This window comes from Oncorhynchus tshawytscha, linkage group LG12 (assembly GCF_018296145.1).
Source record: "Oncorhynchus tshawytscha isolate Ot180627B linkage group LG12, Otsh_v2.0, whole genome shotgun sequence".
Lineage (NCBI taxonomy): Eukaryota > Metazoa > Chordata > Actinopteri > Salmoniformes > Salmonidae > Oncorhynchus > Oncorhynchus tshawytscha.
The window spans coordinates 5,782,294-5,803,093 of NC_056440.1; the positions used below are offsets into that span (position 1 = coordinate 5,782,294).

Consider the following 20,800-nt stretch of genomic DNA (forward strand, 5'->3'; position numbering starts at 1 on the left):
TAGCAGGTCAATATTACTACAACCTAAACTTAGCCTAGGTTACATCCTCTAGCTAGCAGGTCAATATCACTACAACCTAAACTTAGCCTAGGTTACATCCTCTAGCTAGCAGGTCAGTGTCACTACAACCCAAACTTAGCCTAGGTTACATCCTCTAGCTAGCAGGTCAATATCACTACAACCTAAACTTAGCCTAGGTTACATCCTCTAGCTAGCAGTTCAATATCACTACAACCTAAACTTAGCCTAGGTTACATCCTCTAGCTAGCAGGTCAATATCACTACAACCTAAACTTAGCCTAGGTTACATCCTCTAGCTAGCAGGTCAATATTACTACAACCTAAACTTAGCCTAGGTTACATCCTCTAGCTAGCAGGTCAGTGTCACTACATCCTAAACTTAGCCTAGGTTACATCCTCTAGCTAGCAGGTCAGTGTCACTACAACCTAAACTTAGCCTAGGTTACATCCTCTAGCTAGCAGGTCAATATTACTACAACCTAAACTTAGCCTAGGTTACATCCTCTAGCTAGCAGGTCAGTGTCACTACATCCTAAACTTAACCTAGGTTACATCCTCTAGCTAGCAGGTCAATATTACTACAACCTAAACTTAGCCTAGGTTACATCCTCTAGCTAGCAGGTCAATATCACTACAACCTAAACTTAGCCTAGGTTACATCCTCTAGCTAGCAGGTCAGTGTCACTACAACCCAAACTTAGCCTAGGTTACATCCTCTAGCTAGCAGGTCAATATCACTACAACCTAAACTTAGCCTAGGTTACATCCTCTAGCTAGCAGGTCAATATCACTACAACCTAAACTTAGCCTAGGTTACATCCTCTAGCTAGCAGGTCAATATCACTACAACCTAAACTTAGCCTAGGTTACATCCTCTAGCTAGCAGGTCAATATTACTACAACCTAAACTTAGCCTAGGTTACATCCTCTAGCTAGCAGGTCAGTGTCACTACATCCTAAACTTAGCCTAGGTTACATCCTCTAGCTAGCAGGTCAGTGTCACTACAACCTAAACTTAGCCTAGGTTACATCCTCTAGCTAGCAGGTCAATATTACTACAACCTAAACTTAGCCTAGGTTACATCCTCTAGCTAGCAGGTCAATATCACTACATCCTAAACTTAGCCTAGGTTACATCCCCTAGCTAGCAGGTCAGTATCACGACATCCTAAACTTAGCCTAGGTTACATCCTCTAGCTAGCAGGTCAGTGTCACTACAACCCAAACTTAGCCTAGGTTACATCCTATAGCTAGCAGGTCAATATCACTACAACCTAAACTTAGCCTAGGTTACATCCTCTAGCTAGCAGGTCAATATTACTACAACCTAAACTTAGCCTAGGTTACATCCTCTAGCTAGCAGGTCAGTGTCACTACATCCTAAACTTAGCCTAGGTTACATCCTCTAGCTAGCAGGTCAGTGTCACTACAACCTAAACTTAGCCTAGGTTACATCCTCTAGCTAGCAGGTCAATATTACTACAACCTAAACTTAGCCTAGGTTACATCCTCTAGCTAGCAGGTCAGTGTCACTACATCCTAAACTTAACCTAGGTTACATCCTCTAGCTAGCAGGTCAATATTACTACAACCTAAACTTAGCCTAGGTTACATCCTCTAGCTAGCAGGTCAATATCACTACAACCTAAACTTAGCCTAGGTTACATCCTCTAGCTAGCAGGTCAGTGTCACTACAACCCAAACTTAGCCTAGGTTACATCCTCTAGCTAGCAGGTCAATATCACTACAACCTAAACTTAGCCTAGGTTACATCCTCTAGCTAGCAGGTCAATATCACTACAACCTAAACTTAGCCTAGGTTACATCCTCTAGCTAGCAGGTCAATATCACTACAACCTAAACTTAGCCTAGGTTACATCCTCTAGCTAGCAGGTCAATATTACTACAACCTAAACTTAGCCTAGGTTACATCCTCTAGCTAGCAGGTCAGTGTCACTACATCCTAAACTTAGCCTAGGTTACATCCTCTAGCTAGCAGGTCAGTGTCACTACAACCTAAACTTAGCCTAGGTTACATCCTCTAGCTAGCAGGTCAATATTACTACAACCTAAACTTAGCCTAGGTTACATCCTCTAGCTAGCAGGTCAATATCACTACATCCTAAACTTAGCCTAGGTTACATCCCCTAGCTAGCAGGTCAGTATCACGACATCCTAAACTTAGCCTAGGTTACATCCTCTAGCTAGCAGGTCAGTGTCACTACAACCTAAACTTAGCCTAGGTTACATCCCCTAGCTAGCAGGTCAGTGTCACTACAACCCAAACTTAGCCTAGGTTACATCCTCTAGCTAGCAGGTCAATATCACTACAACCTAAACTTAGCCTAGGTTACATCCTCTAGCTAGCAGGTCAATATCACTACAACCTAAACTTAGCCTAGGTTACATCCTCTAGCTAGCAGGTCAATATCACTACAACCTAAACTTAGCCTAGGTTACATCCTCTAGCTAGCAGGTCAATATTACTACAACCTAAACTTAGCCTAGGTTACATCCTCTAGCTAGCAGGTCAGTGTCACTACATCCTAAACTTAGCCTAGGTTACATCCTCTAGCTAGCAGGTCAGTGTCACTACAACCTAAACTTAGCCTAGGTTACATCCTCTAGCTAGCAGGTCAATATTACTACAACCTAAACTTAGCCTAGGTTACATCCTCTAGCTAGCAGGTCAATATCACTACATCCTAAACTTAGCCTAGGTTACATCCCCTAGCTAGCAGGTCAGTATCACGACATCCTAAACTTAGCCTAGGTTACATCCTCTAGCTAGCAGGTCAGTGTCACTACAACCCAAACTTAGCCTAGGTTACATCCTATAGCTAGCAGGTCAATATCACTACAACCTAAACTTAGCCTAGGTTACATCCTCTAGCTAGCAGGTCAATATTACTACAACCTAAACTTAGCCTAGGTTACATCCTCTAGCTAGCAGGTCAGTGTCACTACATCCTAAACTTAGCCTAGGTTACATCCTCTAGCTAGCAGGTCAGTGTCACTACAACCTAAACTTAGCCTAGGTTACATCCTCTAGCTAGCAGGTCAATATTACTACAACCTAAACTTAGCCTAGGTTACATCCTCTAGCTAGCAGGTCAGTGTCACTACATCCTAAACTTAACCTAGGTTACATCCTCTAGCTAGCAGGTCAATATTACTACAACCTAAACTTAGCCTAGGTTACATCCTCTAGCTAGCAGGTCAATATCACTACAACCTAAACTTAGCCTAGGTTACATCCTCTAGCTAGCAGGTCAGTGTCACTACAACCCAAACTTAGCCTAGGTTACATCCTCTAGCTAGCAGGTCAATATCACTACAACCTAAACTTAGCCTAGGTTACATCCTCTAGCTAGCAGGTCAATATCACTACAACCTAAACTTAGCCTAGGTTACATCCTCTAGCTAGCAGGTCAATATCACTACAACCTAAACTTAGCCTAGGTTACATCCTCTAGCTAGCAGGTCAATATTACTACAACCTAAACTTAGCCTAGGTTACATCCTCTAGCTAGCAGGTCAGTGTCACTACATCCTAAACTTAGCCTAGGTTACATCCTCTAGCTAGCAGGTCAGTGTCACTACAACCTAAACTTAGCCTAGGTTACATCCTCTAGCTAGCAGGTCAATATTACTACAACCTAAACTTAGCCTAGGTTACATCCTCTAGCTAGCAGGTCAATATCACTACATCCTAAACTTAGCCTAGGTTACATCCCCTAGCTAGCAGGTCAGTATCACGACATCCTAAACTTAGCCTAGGTTACATCCTCTAGCTAGCAGGTCAGTGTCACTACAACCTAAACTTAGCCTAGGTTACATCCCCTAGCTAGCAGGTCAGTGTCACTACAACCCAAACTTAGCCTAGGTTACATCCTCTAGCTAGCAGGTCAATATCACTACAACCTAAACTTAGCCTAGGTTACATCCTCTAGCTAGCAGGTCAATATCACTACAACCTAAACTTAGCCTAGGTTACATCCTCTAGCTAGCAGGTCAATATCACTACAACCTAAACTTAGCCTAGGTTACATCCTCTAGCTAGCAGGTCAATATCACTACAACCTAAACTTAGCCTAGGTTACATCCTCTAGCTAGCAGGTCAATATTACTACAACCTAAACTTAGCCTAGGTTACATCCTCTAGCTAGCAGGTCAGTGTCACTACAACCTAAACTTAGCCTAGGTTACATCCTCTAGCTAGCAGGTCAGTGTCACTACAACCTAAACTTAGCCTAGGTTACATCCTCTAGCTAGCAGGTCAGTGTCACTACAACCTAAACTTAGCCTAGGTTACATCCTCTAGCTAGCAGGTCAATATTACTACAACCTAAACTTAGCCTAGGTTACATCCTCTAGCTAGCAGGTCAATATCACTACAACCTAAACTTAGCCTAGGTTGCATCCTCTAGCTAGCAGGTCAGTGTCACTACAACCTAAACTTAGCCTAGGTTACATCCTCTAGCTAGCAGGTCAGTGTCACTACAACCTAAACTTAGCCTAGGTTACATCCTCTAGCTAGCAGGTCAGTGTCACTACATCCTAAACTTAGCCTAGGTTACATCCTCTAGCTAGCAGGTCAATATTACTACAACCTAAACGTAGCCTAGGTTACATCCTCTAGCTAGCAGGTCAGTGTCACTACATCCTAAACTTAGCCTAGGTTACATCCTCTAGCTAGCAGGTCAATATTACTACAACCTAAACTTAGCCTAGGTTACATCCTCTAGCTAGCAGGTCAATATCACTACAACCTAAACTTAGCCTAGGTTACATCCTCTAGCTAGCAGGTCAGTGTCACTACAACCCAAACTTAGCCTAGGTTACATCCTCTAGCTAGCAGGTCAATATCACTACAACCTAAACTTAGCCTAGGTTACATCCTCTAGCTAGCAGTTCAATATCACTACAACCTAAACTTAGCCTAGGTTACATCCTCTAGCTAGCAGGTCAATATCACTACAACCTAAACTTAGCCTAGGTTACATCCTCTAGCTAGCAGGTCAATATTACTACAACCTAAACTTAGCCTAGGTTACATCCTCTAGCTAGCAGGTCAGTGTCACTACATCCTAAACTTAGCCTAGGTTACATCCTCTAGCTAGCAGGTCAGTGTCACTACAACCTAAACTTAGCCTAGGTTACATCCTCTAGCTAGCAGGTCAATATTACTACAACCTAAACTTAGCCTAGGTTACATCCTCTAGCTAGCAGGTCAGTGTCACTACATCCTAAACTTAACCTAGGTTACATCCTCTAGCTAGCAGGTCAATATTACTACCACAACCTAAACTTAGCCTAGGTTACATCCTCTAGCTAGCAGGTCAATATCACTACAACCTAAACTTAGCCTAGGTTACATCCTCTAGCTAGCAGGTCAGTGTCACTACAACCCAAACTTAGCCTAGGTTACATCCTCTAGCTAGCAGGTCAATATCACTACAACCTAAACTTAGCCTAGGTTACATCCTCTAGCTAGCAGGTCAATATCACTACACCCTAAACTTAGCCTAGGTTACATCCTCTAGCTAGCAGGTCAATATCACTACAACCTAAACTTAGCCTAGGTTACATCCTCTAGCTAGCAGGTCAATATTACTACAACCTAAACTTAGCCTAGGTTACATCCTCTAGCTAGCAGGTCAGTGTCACTACATCCTAAACTTAGCCTAGGTTACATCCTCTAGCTAGCAGGTCAGTGTCACTACAACCTAAACTTAGCCTAGGTTACATCCTCTAGCTAGCAGGTCAATATTACTACAACCTAAACTTAGCCTAGGTTACATCCTCTAGCTAGCAGGTCAATATCACTACATCCTAAACTTAGCCTAGGTTACATCCCCTAGCTAGCAGGTCAGTATCACGACATCCTAAACTTAGCCTAGGTTACATCCTCTAGCTAGCAGGTCAGTGTCACTACAACCCAAACTTAGCCTAGGTTACATCCTCTAGCTAGCAGGTCAATATCACTACAACCTAAACTTAGCCTAGGTTACATCCTCTAGCTAGCAGGTCAATATTACTACAACCTAAACTTAGCCTAGGTTACATCCTCTAGCTAGCAGGTCAGTGTCACTACATCCTAAACTTAGCCTAGGTTACATCCTCTAGCTAGCAGGTCAGTGTCACTACAACCTAAACTTAGCCTAGGTTACATCCTCTAGCTAGCAGGTCAATATTACTACAACCTAAACTTAGCCTAGGTTACATCCTCTAGCTAGCAGGTCAGTGTCACTACATCCTAAACTTAACCTAGGTTACATCCTCTAGCTAGCAGGTCAATATTACTACAACCTAAACTTAGCCTAGGTTACATCCTCTAGCTAGCAGGTCAATATCACTACAACCTAAACTTAGCCTAGGTTACATCCTCTAGCTAGCAGGTCAGTGTCACTACAACCCAAACTTAGCCTAGGTTACATCCTCTAGCTAGCAGGTCAATATCACTACAACCTAAACTTAGCCTAGGTTACATCCTCTAGCTAGCAGGTCAATATCACTACAACCTAAACTTAGCCTAGGTTACATCCTCTAGCTAGCAGGTCAATATCACTACAACCTAAACTTAGCCTAGGTTACATCCTCTAGCTAGCAGGTCAATATTACTACAACCTAAACTTAGCCTAGGTTACATCCTCTAGCTAGCAGGTCAGTGTCACTACATCCTAAACTTAGCCTAGGTTACATCCTCTAGCTAGCAGGTCAGTGTCACTACAACCTAAACTTAGCCTAGGTTACATCCTCTAGCTAGCAGGTCAATATTACTACAACCTAAACTTAGCCTAGGTTACATCCTCTAGCTAGCAGGTCAATATCACTACATCCTAAACTTAGCCTAGGTTACATCCCCTAGCTAGCAGGTCAGTATCACGACATCCTAAACTTAGCCTAGGTTACATCCTCTAGCTAGCAGGTCAGTGTCACTACAACCTAAACTTAGCCTAGGTTACATCCCCTAGCTAGCAGGTCAGTGTCACTACAACCCAAACTTAGCCTAGGTTACATCCTCTAGCTAGCAGGTCAATATCACTACAACCTAAACTTAGCCTAGGTTACATCCTCTAGCTAGCAGGTCAATATCACTACAACCTAAACTTAGCCTAGGTTACATCCTCTAGCTAGCAGGTCAATATCACTACAACCTAAACTTAGCCTAGGTTACATCCTCTAGCTAGCAGGTCAATATCACTACAACCTAAACTTAGCCTAGGTTACATCCTCTAGCTAGCAGGTCAATATTACTACAACCTAAACTTAGCCTAGGTTACATCCTGTAGCTAGCAGGTCAGTGTCACTACAACCTAAACTTAGCCTAGGTTACATCCTCTAGCTAGCAGGTCAGTGTCACTACAACCTAAACTTAGCCTAGGTTACATCCTCTAGCTAGCAGGTCAGTGTCACTACAACCTAAACTTAGCCTAGGTTACATCCTCTAGCTAGCAGGTCAATATTACTACAACCTAAACTTAGCCTAGGTTACATCCTCTAGCTAGCAGGTCAATATCACTACAACCTAAACTTAGCCTAGGTTGCATCCTCTAGCTAGCAGGTCAGTGTCACTACAACCTAAACTTAGCCTAGGTTACATCCTCTAGCTAGCAGGTCAGTGTCACTACAACCTAAACTTAGCCTAGGTTACATCCTCTAGCTAGCAGGTCAGTGTCACTACATCCTAAACTTAGCCTAGGTTACATCCCCTAGCTAGCAGGTCAATATTACTACAACCTAAACGTAGCCTAGGTTACATCCTCTAGCTAGCAGGTCAGTGTCACTACATCCTAAACTTAGCCTAGGTTACATCCTCTAGCTAGCAGGTCAATATTACTACAACCTAAACTTAGCCTAGGTTACATCCTCTAGCTAGCAGGTCAATATCACTACAACCTAAACTTAGCCTAGGTTACATCCTCTAGCTAGCAGGTCAGTGTCACTACAACCCAAACTTAGCCTAGGTTACATCCTCTAGGTAGCAGGTCAATATCACTACAACCTAAACTTAGCCTAGGTTACATCCTCTAGCTAGCAGTTCAATATCACTACAACCTAAACTTAGCCTAGGTTACATCCTCTAGCTAGCAGGTCAATATCACTACAACCTAAACTTAGCCTAGGTTACATCCTCTAGCTAGCAGGTCAATATTACTACAACCTAAACTTAGCCTAGGTTACATCCTCTAGCTAGCAGGTCAGTGTCACTACATCCTAAACTTAGCCTAGGTTACATCCTCTAGCTAGCAGGTCAGTGTCACTACAACCTAAACTTAGCCTAGGTTACATCCTCTAGCTAGCAGGTCAATATTACTACAACCTAAACTTAGCCTAGGTTACATCCTCTAGCTAGCAGGTCAGTGTCACTACATCCTAAACTTAACCTAGGTTACATCCTCTAGCTAGCAGGTCAATATTACTACAACCTAAACTTAGCCTAGGTTACATCCTCTAGCTAGCAGGTCAATATCACTACAACCTAAACTTAGCCTAGGTTACATCCTCTAGCTAGCAGGTCAGTGTCACTACAACCCAAACTTAGCCTAGGTTACATCCTCTAGCTAGCAGGTCAATATCACTACAACCTAAACTTAGCCTAGGTTACATCCTCTAGCTAGCAGGTCAATATCACTACAACCTAAACTTAGCCTAGGTTACATCCTCTAGCTAGCAGGTCAATATCACTACAACCTAAACTTAGCCTAGGTTACATCCTCTAGCTAGCAGGTCAATGTTACTACAACCTAAACTTAGCCTAGGTTACATCCTCTAGCTAGCAGGTCAGTCACTACATCCTAAACTTAGCCTAGGTTACATCCTCTAGCTAGCAGGTCAGTGTCACTACAACCTAAACTTAGCCTAGGTTACATCCTCTAGCTAGCAGGTCAATATTACTACAACCTAAACTTAGCCTAGGTTACATCCTCTAGCTAGCAGGTCAATATCACTACATCCTAAACTTAGCCTAGGTTACATCCCCTAGCTAGCAGGTCAGTATCACGACATCCTAAACTTAGCCTAGGTTACATCCTCTAGCTAGCAGGTCAGTGTCACTACAACCCAAACTTAGCCTAGGTTACATCCTCTAGCTAGCAGGTCAATATCACTACAACCTAAACTTAGCCTAGGTTACATCCTCTAGCTAGCAGGTCAATATTACTACAACCTAAACTTAGCCTAGGTTACATCCTCTAGCTAGCAGGTCAGTGTCACTACATCCTAAACTTAGCCTAGGTTACATCCTCTAGCTAGCAGGTCAGTGTCACTACAACCTAAACTTAGCCTAGGTTACATCCTCTAGCTAGCAGGTCAATATTACTACAACCTAAACTTAGCCTAGGTTACATCCTCTAGCTAGCAGGTCAGTGTCACTACAACCTAAACTTAGCCTAGGTTACATCCTCTAGCTAGCAGGTCAATATTACTACAACCTAAACTTAGCCTAGGTTACATCCTCTAGCTAGCAGGTCAATATCACTACAACCTAAACTTAGCCTAGGTTACATCCTCTAGCTAGCAGGTCAATATCACTACAACCTAAATTTAGCCTAGGTTACATCCTCTAGCTAGCAGGTCAATATCACTACAACCTAAACTTAGCCTAGGTTACATCCTCTAGCTAGCAGGTCAATATTACTACAACCTAAACTTAGCCTAGGTTACATCCTCTAGCTAGCAGGTCAGTGTCACTACAACCTAAACTTAGCCTAGGTTACATCCTCTAGCTAGCAGGTCAGTGTCACTACAACCTAAACTTAGCCTAGGTTACATCCTCTAGCTAGCAGGTCAATATTACTACAACCTAAACTTAGCCTAGGTTACATCCTCTAGCTAGCAGGTCAATATCACTACATCCTAAACTTAGCCTAGGTTACATCCCCTAGCTAGCAGGTCAGTATCACGACATCCTAAACTTAGCCTAGGTTACATCCTCTAGCTAGCAGGTCAGTGTCACTACAACCTAAACTTAGCCTAGGTTACATCCCCTAGCTAGCAGGTCAGTGTCACTACAACCCAAACTTAGCCTAGGTTACATCCTCTAGCTAGCAGGTCAATATCACTACAACCTAAACTTAGCCTAGGTTACATCCTCTAGCTAGCAGGTCAATATCACTACAACCTAAACTTAGCCTAGGTTACATCCTCTAGCTAGCAGGTCAATATCACTACAACCTAAACTTAGCCTAGGTTACATCCTCTAGCTAGCAGGTCAATATCACTACAACCTAAACTTAGCCTAGGTTACATCCTCTAGCTAGCAGGTCAATATCACTACAACCTAAACTTAGCCTAGGTTACATCCTCTAGCTAGCAGGTCAATATTACTACAACCTAAACTTAGCCTAGGTTACATCCTCTAGCTAGCAGGTTAGTGTCACTACAACCTAAACTTAGCCTAGCAGGTCAGTGTCACTACAACCTAAACTTAGCCTAGGTTACATCCTCTAGCTAGCAGGTCAGTGTCACTACAACCTAAACTTAGCCTAGGTTACATCCTCTAGCTAGCAGGTCAATATTACTACAACCTAAACTTAGCCTAGGTTACATCCTCTAGCTAGCAGGTCAATATCACTACAACCTAAACTTAGCCTAGGTTACATCCTCTAGCTAGCAGGTCAATGTCACTACAACCTAAACTTAGCCTAGGTTACATCCTCTAGCTAGCAGGTCAGTGTCACTACAACCTAAACTTAGCCTAGGTTACATCCTCTAGCTAGCAGGTCAATATCACTACAACCTAAATTTAGCCTAGGTTACATCCTCTAGCTAGCAGGTCAATATCACTACAACCTAAACTTAGCCTAGGTTACATCCTCTAGCTAGCAGGTCAATATTACTACAACCTAAACTTAGCCTAGGTTACATCCTCTAGCTAGCAGGTCAATATTACTACAACCTAAACTTAGCCTAGGTTACATCCTCTAGCTAGCAGGTCAATATCGGGTTGCCCCCAGGTGGTAAGGGTAGGTAACAACCCATCTGCCACGCTGATCCTCAACACTGGAGCCCCCCAGGGGTGCGTGCTCAGTCCCCTTCTGTACTCCCTGTTCACCCACAACTGCGTGGCCAGGCACGACTCCAACACCATCATTAAGTTTGCTGATGATACAAAGGTGGTAGTCCTGATCACCGACAAAGATGAGACATCCTATAGGGAGGAGAGTTTCAAGTTCCTTGGTTCCAACAAACTATCATGGTCCAAACACACCATGACAGTCCTGAAGAGGACCCAACAATGTTTTTTCCCCCTCAGGAGACTGAAAAGATTTGGCATGGGTCCCCAGATCCTCAAAAAGTTATACAGCTGCACCATCGAGAGCATCCTGACCGGTTGCATCACTGCCTGTTATGGCAACTGCTTGGCATCCAACCGTAAGACACTTCAGAGGGTAGTGCGTACGGTCCAGTACATCACCGGGGCCAAGCTTCCTGCCATTCAGGTCCTCTGTACCAGGCGGTGTCAGAGGAAGGCCCTAAAAAGGGTCAAAGACTCAATTCACCCAAGTCTCATAGACTGTTCTCTCTGCCCCCTTCCGGCAAGTGGTACCGGAGCCCCAAGTCTAGGTCCAAAAGGCTCCTTCACAGCTTCTACCCCCAAGCCATAAGACTGCTGAACAGGTAATCAAACAGCCACATGGACTATTTGAAAGGTCTACACTTGTTGCATTCCGTACATGTGACAACTACAATTGGATTTGATTTAGTTTCCAAATTAAAATGTCCCAGTTCTTTCATGGCCTGCATACTCACCAGACATGTCACCCATTGAGCATGTTTGGGATGCTCTGGATCGACGTGTACGACAGCGTGTTCCAGTTCCTGCCAATTATCCATCAACTTCTCACAGCCATTGAAGAAGAGTTGGACAACATTCCACAGGCCACAATCAACAGCCTGATCAACTCTATGTGAAGGAGATGTGACTTGCTGCATGAGACAAATGGTGGTCACACCAGATACTGACTGGTTTTCTGATCCACGCCGCTACGATTTTGTTTAAGGTCTTTGTGACCAACAGATGCATATCTGTATTCACAGTCATGTGAAATCCATAGATTAGGGCCTAAATAATTTATTTCTAGTGAATGATTTCCTTATATGAACTCTAACTCGGTAACATTGTTTACGTATTTGCACGTTGTCGTTTATATTTGTTTGTTCAGTGTAGTAGTATGACGTCATCAGGGCTACTTCATTCATCGAACCAGTCTGGTTCCTCCCAGTCTGCCCGTTATCCCAGTCTGCCCGTTATCCCAGTCTGCCCGTTATCCCAGTCTGCCCGTTAACACAGTCTGCCCGTTAACCCAACCAGACCCCGGTTGTCCCGATCATATACTCCGTGGACCTAAACAAATAATAATACATCATTATTGATGTACAGACACAGACGCTAAAGCAGACATCCAGAGGATATACACAGCTCAGCCTCTTCTCCCTCTCATCCCTCTCTCTTCTCCCTCTCATCTCTCTCTCATCTCTCTCTCCTCTCCCTCACCCCTCTCTCTCCCCTCTCTCTCCTATTCTTTCTCTTTTTCTCCTCTCCCTCTCATCCCTCTCTCTTCTCCCTCTCGCACCTCTCTCTCCTCTCCCTCTCACCCCTCTCTCCCCTCTCACCCCTCTCTCTCCCCTCTCTCCTATTCTTTCTCTCTCTTTCTCCTCTCCCTCACCCCTCTCTCTCCCTCTCTCTCCTATTCTTTCTCTCTTTCTCCTCTCCCTCTCATCCCTCTCTCTTCTCCCTCTCGCACCTCTCTCTCCTCTCCCTCTCACCCCTCTCTCTCCCCTCTCACCCCTCTCTCTCCCCTCTCTCCTATTCTTTCTCTCTCTTTCTCCTCTCCCTCATCCCTCTCTCCTCTCCCTCTCGCCCCTCTCTCTCCTCTCCCTCTCGCCCCTCTCTCTCCTCTCCCTCTCGCCCCTCTCTCTCTCCTCTCCCTCTTGCTCCTCTCCGTCTCGCCCCTCTCTCTCCTCTCTCTCCTATCCCTCTCACCACTCTCTCCTCTCCCTCTCGCCCCTCTCTCCCTCTCTCTCCTATCCCTCTCACCACTCTCTCCTCTCCCTCTCGCCCCTCTCTCCTCTCTCTCCTATCCCTCTCACCACTCTCTCTTCTCCCTCTCGCCCCTCTCTCTCCTATCCTCTCTCTCTTCTCCCTTTTGCCTCTCTCTCTCACCTCTCTCCTCTCCCTCTTGCCTCTCCCTCTCTCCTCTCCTATGTCTCTCTCATCCTCATGTATGAAGGCTCATTAATTCTCATCCTCATGTTATCATTAGCTCATTATTTTAACCAGCTCTCTCCCTCTCTCCCTCCCTCCGTGTAGGAGAGCGTCTGTTCCCCCCTCCGTCTGGTCTAAGCTACTCTACGTGGTTCTGTGTGGAGAGGTTCAGCTCTGCCCCCCACACCCACCCTGTCCGTCTGCTGACGGTGGTCCGACGGGCCACATCCTCAGAACAACACTATATCTGTCTGGCCGTGGTTCTGTCTGCTAAGGACCGGTCCCTGACGGTGTCCACCAAGGAGGAGCTGCTGCAGAGCTACGGTACACACACGCACGAACGCACACACACACACAAGGACGCAGGAAAACACACTCATACATACAGGTGTACACGTGCACTCACACCCTTTACCCAAACTGAAATATTGTTCCTGGTTAACCTGGTTTAGAGGTTTGTAAACCTGATGAATAATCTCGTACTGGATTCACTCCCTTCCCCAGATTAACATCTCTACATAATTCACACAGTCTCTGTAAATAATTTAGTGAAAAAACATCAACACACACACTGGTTCATTCTAGCGCTGCTCTCGGCTCTGCAAACCAATACTGCCTCTACCACACGTACCCAACCCCACAAATACACAATGTTTTTACAACGTTCACACAACATTGTCTTTTCCTTTCACAGGGAATGATTCCTACCCAATCTCAACCCCTACCTAAACACTGATGTTTTATCATGTGAACCTTGGAACAACATCCTTCCCTCTTCCACAGTAGATGACTTCAGTGAGGTGTCTTCTCCCTCTCTCCCTCCTCTCCCCCTCTACCCCTCCTCTACCCCTCCTCTACCCCTCCTCTACCCCTCCTCTCCCCCTCTACCCCACCTCTACCCCTCCTCTCCCCCTCCTCTCTCCCTCCTCTCCCCCCTCTACCCGTTCAACCTCCCTCCTCTCCCCCTCCTCTCCCCCTCTACCCGTTCAACCTCATCCTCTCTCCCTCCTCTCCCCCTCTACCCGTTCAACCTCCCTCCTCTACCCCTCCTCTCCCCCTCTTTCCCCCTTCTAACCCTCCTCTATACCTCCTACCCCTCCTCTCCCCTCCTCTACCCCTCCTTTCCCCCTCTACCCGTTCAACCTCCCTCCTCTCCCCTCTTCTACCCATCCTCTCCCCTCCTCTACCCCTCTTCTACCCCCTTCTCCCCCTCTACCCCTCCTCTACCTATCCTCTCCCCCTCTTCTACCTATCCTCTCCCCTCCTCTACCCCTCCTTTCCCCCTCCTCTACCCATCCTCTTCTCTCCTCCCTCCTCTACCCATCCTCTCCCCTCTTCTACCCATCCTCTCCCCCTCCTCTACCCCTCCTCTCCCCCTCCTCTACCCATCCTCTCTCCCTCCTCTACCCCTCCTCTACCTATCCTCTCTCCATCCTCTCCCCTCCTCTACGCATCCTCTCCCCTCCTCTACCCATCCTCTCCCCTCCTCTCCCCTCCTCTACCCATCCTCTCCCCCTCTTCTACCTATCCTCTCCCCCATCTACCCCTCCTCCCCCCTCCTCTACCCATCCTCTCTCCATCCTCTACCCCTCCTCTACCATCCTCTCCCCCTCTTCTACCCATCCTCTACCCCTCCTCTCCCCCTCCTCTCCCCCTCCTCTCCCCTCCTCTACCCATCCTCTCCCTCCTCTACCCCTCCTCTACCTATCCTCTCCCCTCTTCTACCTATCCTCTCCCCCTCCTCTACTCCTCCTCTCCCCCTCCTCTACCCATCCTCTCTCCCTCCTCTACCCATCCTCTCTCCCTCCTCTCCCCCTCCTCTACCCCTCCTCTCCCCTCCTCTACCCATCCTCTCCCTCCTCTACCCCTCCTCTACCTATCCTCCCCATCCTCTCCCCCTCCTCTACGCATCCTCCCTCTCCTCTACCTATCCTCTCCCCCTCCTCTACCCCTCCTCTACCCATCCTCTCTCCCTCCTCTACCCCTCCTCTACCTATCCTCTCCCCCTCCTCTCTCCCTCCTCTCCCCCCTCCTCTACCCGTCCTCTCCCCTCCTCTCCCCTCCTCTACTTGTCCTCTCTCCCTCCTCTGCCTATCCTCTCTCCCTCCTCTCCCCCTCCTCTACCTATCCTCTCCCCCTCCTCTCCCCCTCTTCTACCTATCCTCTCCCCCTCCTCTACTCCTCCTCTCCCCCTCCTCTACCCATCCTCTCTCCCTCCTCTCCCCTCCTCTACCTATCCTCTCCCCTCCTCTACCCGTCCTCTCTCCCTCCTCTCCCCCTCCTCTATCCTCTCTCCCTCCTCTGCCCCTCCTCTACCCTCTCTCCCTCCTCTGCCTATCCTCTCTCCCTCCTCTCCCCCTCCTCTACCTATCCTCTACCCCTCCTCTCCCCCTCTACCCATCCTCTCTCCCTCCTCTACCCCTCCTCTACCCATCCTCTCTCCCTCCTCTACCCCTCCTCTACCTATCCTCTCTCCATACCTCCCCCTCCTCTACGCATCCTCTCCCTTTCCTCTACCTATCCTCTCCCCCTCCTCTACCCTCCTCTACCATCCTCTCTCCCTCCTCTACCCCTCCTCTACCTATCCTCTCTCCATCCTCTCCCCTCCTCTACGCATCCTCTCCCTCTCCTCTACCTATCCTCTCCCCCTCCTCTACCCCTCCTCTCCCCCTCCTCTACCCATCCTCTCTCCCTCCTCTACCCCTCCTCTACCTATCCTCTCCCCCTCCTCTCTCCCTCCTCTCCCCCTCCTCTACCCGTCCTCTCTCCCTCCTCTCCCCCTCCTCTACTCGTCCTCTCCCCTCCTCTGCCTATCCTCTCTCCCTCCTCTCCCCCTCCTCTGCTCTCTCCCTCTCCCATCCTCTCTCCCTCTTCTACCCTCCTCTACCTATCCTCTCTCCCTCCTCTCCCCCTCCTCTCCCCTCCTCTCCCCCTCCTCTCTCCCTCCTCTACCTATCCTTTCCCCCCTCCTCTCTCCCTCCTCTCCCCCCCTCCTCTACCCGTCCTCTCTCCCTCCTCTCCCCCTCCTCTACCCGTCCTCTCTCCCTCCTCTACCCATCCTCTCTCCTCCTCTCCCCCTCCTCTACCCATCCTCTCTCCCTCCTCTACCCCTCCTCTACCTATCCTCTCCCCCTCCTCTCTCCCTCCTCTCCCCCCTCCTCTACCCGTCCTCTCTCCCTCCTCTCCCCTCCTCTACTCCCTCTCCCCTCCTCTGCCTATCCTCTCTCCCTCCTCTCCCCCTCCTCTACCCATCCTCTCTCCCTCTTCTACCCCTCCTCTACCTATCCTCTCTCCCTCCTCTCCCCTCCTCTCTCTCCTCCCCCCTCCTCTCCCCTCCTCTACCTATCCTTTCCCCCTCCTCTCTCCCTCCTCTCCCCCCCTCTACCCGTCCTCTCCCCTCCTCTCCCCCTCCTCTACCCGTCCTCTCCCCTCCTCTCCCATCCTCTCTCCCTCCTCTCCCCCTCCTCTACGCATCCTCTCCCTCCCTCTACCCCTCTCCCCCTCCTCTCCCCCTCCTCTACCCATCCTCTCTCCCTCCTCTACCCCTCCTCTACCTATCCTCTCCCCCTCCTCTCTCCCTCCTCTCCCCTCCTCTACCCGTCCTCTCTCCCTCCTCTCCCCTCCTCTACTCTCCTCTCTCCCTCCTCTGCCTATCCTCTCTCCCTCCTCTCCCCTCCTCTACCCATCCTCTCTCCCTCTTCTACCCCTCCTCTACCTATCCTCTCTCCCTCCTCTCTCCTCCTCCCCTCCTCTACCTATCCTTTCCCCCTCCTCTCTCCCTCCTCTCCCCTCCTCTACCCGTCCTCTCTCCCTCCTCTCTCCCCTCCTCTACCCGTCCTCTCTCCCTCCTCTACCCATCCTCTCTCCCTCCTCTACCCCTCCTCTACGCATCCTCTCCCTTTCCTCTACCTATCCTCTCCCCCTCCTCTACCCCTCCTCTACCATCCTCTCTCCCTCCTCTACCCCTCCTCTACCTATCCTCTCTCCATCCTCTCCCCCTCCTCTACGCATCCTCTCCCTCTCCTCTACCTATCCTCTCCCCCTCCTCTACCCCTCCTCTCCCCCTCCTCTACCCATCCTCTCTCCCTCCTCTACCCCTCCTCTACCTATCCTCTCCCCCTCCTCTCTCCCTCCTCTCCCCCTCCTCTACCCGTCCTCTCTCCCTCCTCTCCCCCTCCTCTACTCGTCCTCTCCCCTCCTCTGCCTATCCTCTCTCCCTCCTCTCCCCCTCCTCTACCCATCCTCTCTCCCTCTTCTACCCATCCTCTCTCCCTCCTACCCCTCCTCTACCTATCCTCTCTCCCTCCTCTCCCCCTCCTCTCTCCCTCCTCTCCCCCTCCTCTCTCCCTCCTCTACCTATCCTTTCCCCCTCCTCTCCCCTCCTCTCCCCCTCCTCTACCCGTCCTCTCTCCCTCCTCTCCCCCTCCTCTACCCGTCCTCTCTCCCTCCTCTACCCATCCTCTCTCCCTCCTCTCCCCTCCTCTACCCATCCTCTCTCCCTCCTCTACCCCTCCTCTACCTATCCTCTCCCCCTCCTCTCTCCCTCCTCCCCCTCCTCTACCCGTCCTCTCCCTCCCTCCTCTCCCCTCCTCTACTCGTCCTCTCCCCTCCTCTGCCTATCCTCTCTCCCTCCTCTCCCCCTCCTCTACCCATCCTCTCTCCCTCCCCCCTCCTCTACCTATCCTCTCCCCCTCCTCTCCCTCCCTCCCCCTCCTCTCTCCCTCCTCTACCTATCCTTTCCCCCTCCTCTCTCCCTCCTCTCCCCCTCCTCTACCCGTCCTCTCTCCCTCCTCTCCCCCTCCTCTACCCGTCCTCTCTCTCCTCTCCCATCCTCTCTCCCTCCTCTCCCCCTCCTCTACGCATCCTCTCCTCTCCTCTACCTATCCTCTCCCCCTCCTCTACCCCTCCTCTCCCCCTCCTCTACCCATCCTCTCTCCCTCCTCTACCCCTCCTCTACCTATCCTCTCCCCCTCCTCTCCCTCCTCTCCCCTCCTCTACCCGTCCTCTCCCCTCCTCTCCCCCTCCTCTACTCGTCCTCTCTCCCTCCTCTGCCTATCCTCTCTCCCTCCTCTCCCCCCTCCTCTACCCATCCTCTCTCCCTCTTCTACCCCTCCTCTACCTATCCTCTCTCCCTCCTCTCCCCCTCCTCTCTCCCTCCTCTACCTATCCTTTCCCCCTCCTCTCTCCTCTCTCCCCCCTCCTCTATCCTCTCTCCCTCCTCTCCCCCTCCTCTACCCGTCCTCTCTCCCTCCTCTACCCATCCTCTCTCCCTCCTCTACCCCTCCTCTACCTATCCTCTCTCCATCCTCTCCCCCTCCTCTACCCATCCTCTCCCCTCCTCTACCCATCCTCTCCCCTCCTCTACCTATCCTCTCTCCATCCTCTCCCCCTCCTCTACCCATCCTCTCCCCCTCCTCTACCTATCTCTCCCTCTTCTCCCCCTACTCTCCCCCTCCTCTCTCCCTCTTCTCATCAGGGATGGAAATGAAGCTAGCCCAAGGCTAGTACTAAATTGTGGCTAACTTCCCAGCCGACTAGTGACACGTTGTCTTTTCTAGTATGTCACGTCACAGATTTGAGTCAGAACGGTGGTCAACCAGTCAGCCGTGTGCCCCCAAAATCCTCAAGACCCAGCCTTGTTTTCAAACCCATATGAAAAACATTTTTACAACATTTATGTTAACATTACTAATGCCCCCACCCCCCAACAGTGGATGATTTCAGCGAGGAGTCTTCGTTCTTCGAGGTTCTGCCGTGCTGCGCCAGGTTCCGCTGCGGAGAGCTGATCGGAGAGGGTCAGTGGCACCACCTGCTGTTAGTCATGAGTAAAGGCATGTTGAAAAACAGCATGGCCACGCTGTACATCGACGGACAACTGTTCCAAACCACCAAGGTAGGGGCTCTGTCTGTGTGTGTGTGTGTGTGTGTTCTCTGTGTGTGTGTGTGTGTGTGTGTGTGTGTGTGTGTGTGTGTGTGTGTGTTCTCTGTGTGTGTGTGTTCTTTGTTTGTGTTCTCTGTGTGTCTGTGTGTGTGTGTGTGTGTGTGTGTGACTGTGTGTGTGTGTGTTCTCTGTTTGTGTGTGTGACTGTGTGCCTGAACTCAGATGTGTGTGTGTGTCTGTGTGCCTATTTGAACTCAGATGTGTGTGTGTGACTGTGTGCCTATTTGAACTCAGATGTGTGTGTGTGTGAGTGGCTTGAAGACTCTACCTAGACCCCCCACCAGGTGAAGGTACATAAAGATATGGTTTATGTTTAATAACAGTGTGTCATTAGCCATGAAACTGTTGTAACAGCGGTCGATTCTCTCTCCTCTCCAGCTCCACTACATCCACAGTTCTCCTGGTGGTTCTGGGAGCACCAACCCTCCTGTGGTCAGCACCGTGTACAGCTACATAGGCACGCCCCCTGCCCAGAGACAGCTGTCCAATCTGGTGTGGCGCCTGGGGCCCACACACTTCCTGGAGGAGGGGCTTCCTGCTGCCAGCGTCGCGGCGGTGTACGAGCTCGGACCCAACTACACAGGCAGCTTTCAGGCCGTCTACCTGCTCTGTGAGGATGTTTTATGTTTACGTTTGAGTCCTTTAGCAGAGAGACATATTTCCCCCTTGTGGGAATCAAACCGACAACCCTGACGTTGCAAGTGTCATGCTCTGCCATCTGAGCCACACGGGACGAGAGTAGAGAGGAGAACACACACAGACAGAGAGACACACACACAGACAGAGACATACACACACAGAGACACACACACACACACAGAGAACACACAACACACAGACACATACACACACACACATACACACACACACACACAGAGAACACACACACACATACACACACACACACAGAGAACACACACACACACACAGAGAACACACACATATTGAGTGGTAAAGCCAACTACACAGCTTCCAGGCTGTTCACTATGAGTAACTGTCTGTTGTTGTTGAACCGCGGTGGGATTGTCGTGTCTCCTTCAGGTAAAGACTCTAAGACTGGAGAGCCTTCATGTCCAGTCGCCCTGGTCCCAGAGGAGAAGGTATCCTTCAGCCTGTACGCCCTCTCTGTCTCTGCCCTCACCGTGGCCAAGATACGCAAGGTCTACAACAAGCTGGACAGCAAGGCCATCGCTAAACAGGTTAGCATCGCTAACGTACGCGCGCACACACACACACACACACACACACACACACACACACACACACACACACACACCTGGACAGCAAGGCCTACTACGGTCCTGTATGTACTACGGTCCTATGGCCTATGTACTATGGCCCAGGTATCCTGGGTAAGGGACACCCCACCTGTAACACAATGTTTTCTCCACCCAAACCTGTAACACCTGTAACACAATGTTATCTCCCCTGTAACACAATGTTATCTCCCCTGTAACACAATGTTATCTCCCCTGTAATGTTATCTCCCCTGTAACACAATGTTATCTCCCCTGTAACACAATGTTATCTCCCCCACATAACACAATGTTATCTCCCCTGTAACACAATGTTATCTCCCCTGTAACACAATGTTATCTCCCCCTGTAACACAATGTTAACACAAT

The 20,800-nt window shown here is 48.9% G+C and overlaps 1 protein-coding gene across 1 annotated transcript in view; it reads left to right on the forward strand.

Moving 5' to 3' along the window:
* The window catches only part of wdfy3 (WD repeat and FYVE domain containing 3), a 136,071-nt gene that overhangs the window by 18,061 nt on the left and 97,210 nt on the right, over positions 1-20,800 (forward strand). Inside the window, exons 3-6 of the mRNA XM_042331149.1 lie at positions 13,310-13,558; positions 18,946-19,127; positions 19,554-19,785; positions 20,217-20,374. Of these exons, the coding sequence (XP_042187083.1) occupies positions 13,310-13,558; positions 18,946-19,127; positions 19,554-19,785; positions 20,217-20,374 (821 nt within the window). The remainder of the gene's footprint in view (positions 1-13,309; positions 13,559-18,945; positions 19,128-19,553; positions 19,786-20,216; positions 20,375-20,800) is intronic.